The sequence below is a fragment of the Chaetura pelagica genome, unplaced genomic scaffold, assembly GCF_000747805.2.
Source record: "Chaetura pelagica isolate M959 unplaced genomic scaffold, ChaPel_1.0 scaffold493, whole genome shotgun sequence".
Taxonomy (NCBI): domain Eukaryota; kingdom Metazoa; phylum Chordata; class Aves; order Apodiformes; family Apodidae; genus Chaetura; species Chaetura pelagica.
The window spans coordinates 741804-743739 of NW_009952696.1; the positions used below are offsets into that span (position 1 = coordinate 741804).

Consider the following 1936-nt stretch of genomic DNA (forward strand, 5'->3'; position numbering starts at 1 on the left):
GGGCAGTGGTGGGTGAGCTTGCCCTGTGGCAGGAGCAGGTATCATCCTGCCTTGAGGCTGTGGCTGGGACCGGAGCTGGAGGGCCTTGTGTGGCGAAGGTCTCCTGTTCCCCAGCAGAAGGTTGGGAGGGCAGTTGTGTGCCCAAGCCCTGTGTTACTGAGCTGCTTTGCAATTGTTTTCCCTGGGAGCCGTTGAGCAGCCCCCCGGGGTCTCACGTGCCCATGCTGCGCTTAGTCTGCTCCCACCAGTGCCAGGCTGCTGGCTGCAGAGGCTGCTCTGGCCGTGCCTCTGGAACAACCATCTCCTGAGCCATTCCATGGCTCTGCCTGGTTCCTGCTCCTGTTTGGTCACAATTAGCTATGGCTGCTGCTCTCAGGTTTTAAAGAGCCAACTCTGGCACAGTTAGTGGGCCTTGGTTCACTCACTGCATCCAAGCACCACACCGGAGGGGAGCCCCCTGAGCGTGACAGACCCCGAGCCAAGCTGCAGGTGGGAGCTGGAGCCAGAGCTGGGCTCTGCTGAGCACAGCTGGCTCCTGACCTTGGGGCTGTTTTGGGATGGCTGGAGCACTTATCTCCACCGTGCGCGGTGCTGGGTGACGGGTCACAGACGCCCTTGGTGCAGCCTGTCCCCCCGCGCCGCCTGTCACTGCAGCACAGCCACTCACTTCTGGGTTTCACTTCTCCAGCTGGAGCCCAGCCAGGGTCAGGACCGCACTGAGCCTGGCTGTTCAACCCCACAGAAGTGCTGCAGAAACCAGAGCTACCGAAATCTTGGTGGAGGGGAAGAGGCCAGATTGTGCCCCAGCAGTGGTGCTGGTGCTGGCCACGGTGCTCACCAGGACCCACGGCCCGTGGGGCAGAGGGAAGGTCAGCTCACCCAGAGGTATGTGCTGCCAGCACGGGGTGGCCAGGCTTTGAGAGGGGCTCAGCAGCCCCTGTGGCCAGTCACCCTTGGCACGCTGCTGGGGGCCTGGGCACATTTAACCTCTTTGTTGGGAGAATCTGGCTCCCAGCAGCTGGCAGGGAGAGTCCTGGATTCCAACCTTGAGACAGAAGCCGCTGAACTTCGCACCAGTGAGAGGAGCAGTTGGTGCCCCAGCACCCTGGCACTTGCTCTCCTGGCTGTCCTCACCCAGTCCTTGGCATCTGCTGATCTGTGGTATGGTGCTAATTAGCCCTTATTAGCCTGACTCCTTGTAAGAGCTACTGGCTAGCTCCAGCCTTCCCAGCCCCTCCCCAGCTGGCTGAGGGATGCCAGGTATTGCCCAACCTCCAGTGGCATCACGGGGTGTCTGGGCACCCCGTGGCCAGGACACGCAGCAGGCACCGGGGTAGGCGCAGTGCCAGGGCGGCACGGCCGGATGTTTTGATACCAAAGCAGGAGGTTGCTTGGCTGCGGCTGCCGTGTGCCGTGGGGCGAGGCTGAACACGACGGGAAGTCCTCTGCCCCGTGCCCCTCTGCTCTGTGTCCCTTTGCTCCATGTCCCTCTGCCCACAGCACGTGCAGATGCTCCCATCATTGGGGATCCTGATTGACCCCACTGGATCCCCCCCCTGCTGCTGGCCCGTGCAGGACATGCCCCGGCAGGGCAGGTACCTACAGCCATACTCCACTGGGATGACCCGGACGCTCTTGGTGGAGGCGAAGACGTCGACCACGGCGTAGAGCGGGCGGGCAGCGGGCAGGCGCCGGGCACTGGGCCCCATGTCCTCTCCGTTGATGATGATGTGCATGTCGGCAGTGCCATCGGGCTGCAGGGCGTATAGCACCCCGATCCGGCTGCGCCGCGCCGTGGCGGGCAGCACGTTGCTCTTGTAGAGGTCATCCAGGATGTGGCTGTAGCGCCCGGGCCGGCTGCGCCCCACCAGCGTGTCGCGGGGGATCCGCACCTGCTCGATCCGCAGGAAGGGGTCCCAGGGGGAGCCGTGTGCCG

At 63.7% G+C, this 1936-nt stretch overlaps 1 protein-coding gene across 1 annotated transcript in view; it reads right to left on the reverse strand.

Annotated features, from left to right (window-relative positions):
* The window catches only part of NEURL2 (neuralized E3 ubiquitin protein ligase 2), a gene marked incomplete at its 5' end in the record, with an annotated part of 4451 nt that extends 2532 nt beyond the window's left edge, over positions 1-1919 (reverse strand). The window contains one exon of the mRNA XM_009994025.1: positions 1604-1919. Coding sequence (XP_009992327.1) covers positions 1604-1919 — 316 coding nt within the window. The remainder of the gene's footprint in view (positions 1-1603) is intronic.
* Between the last annotated feature and the right edge of the window lie 17 nt (positions 1920-1936).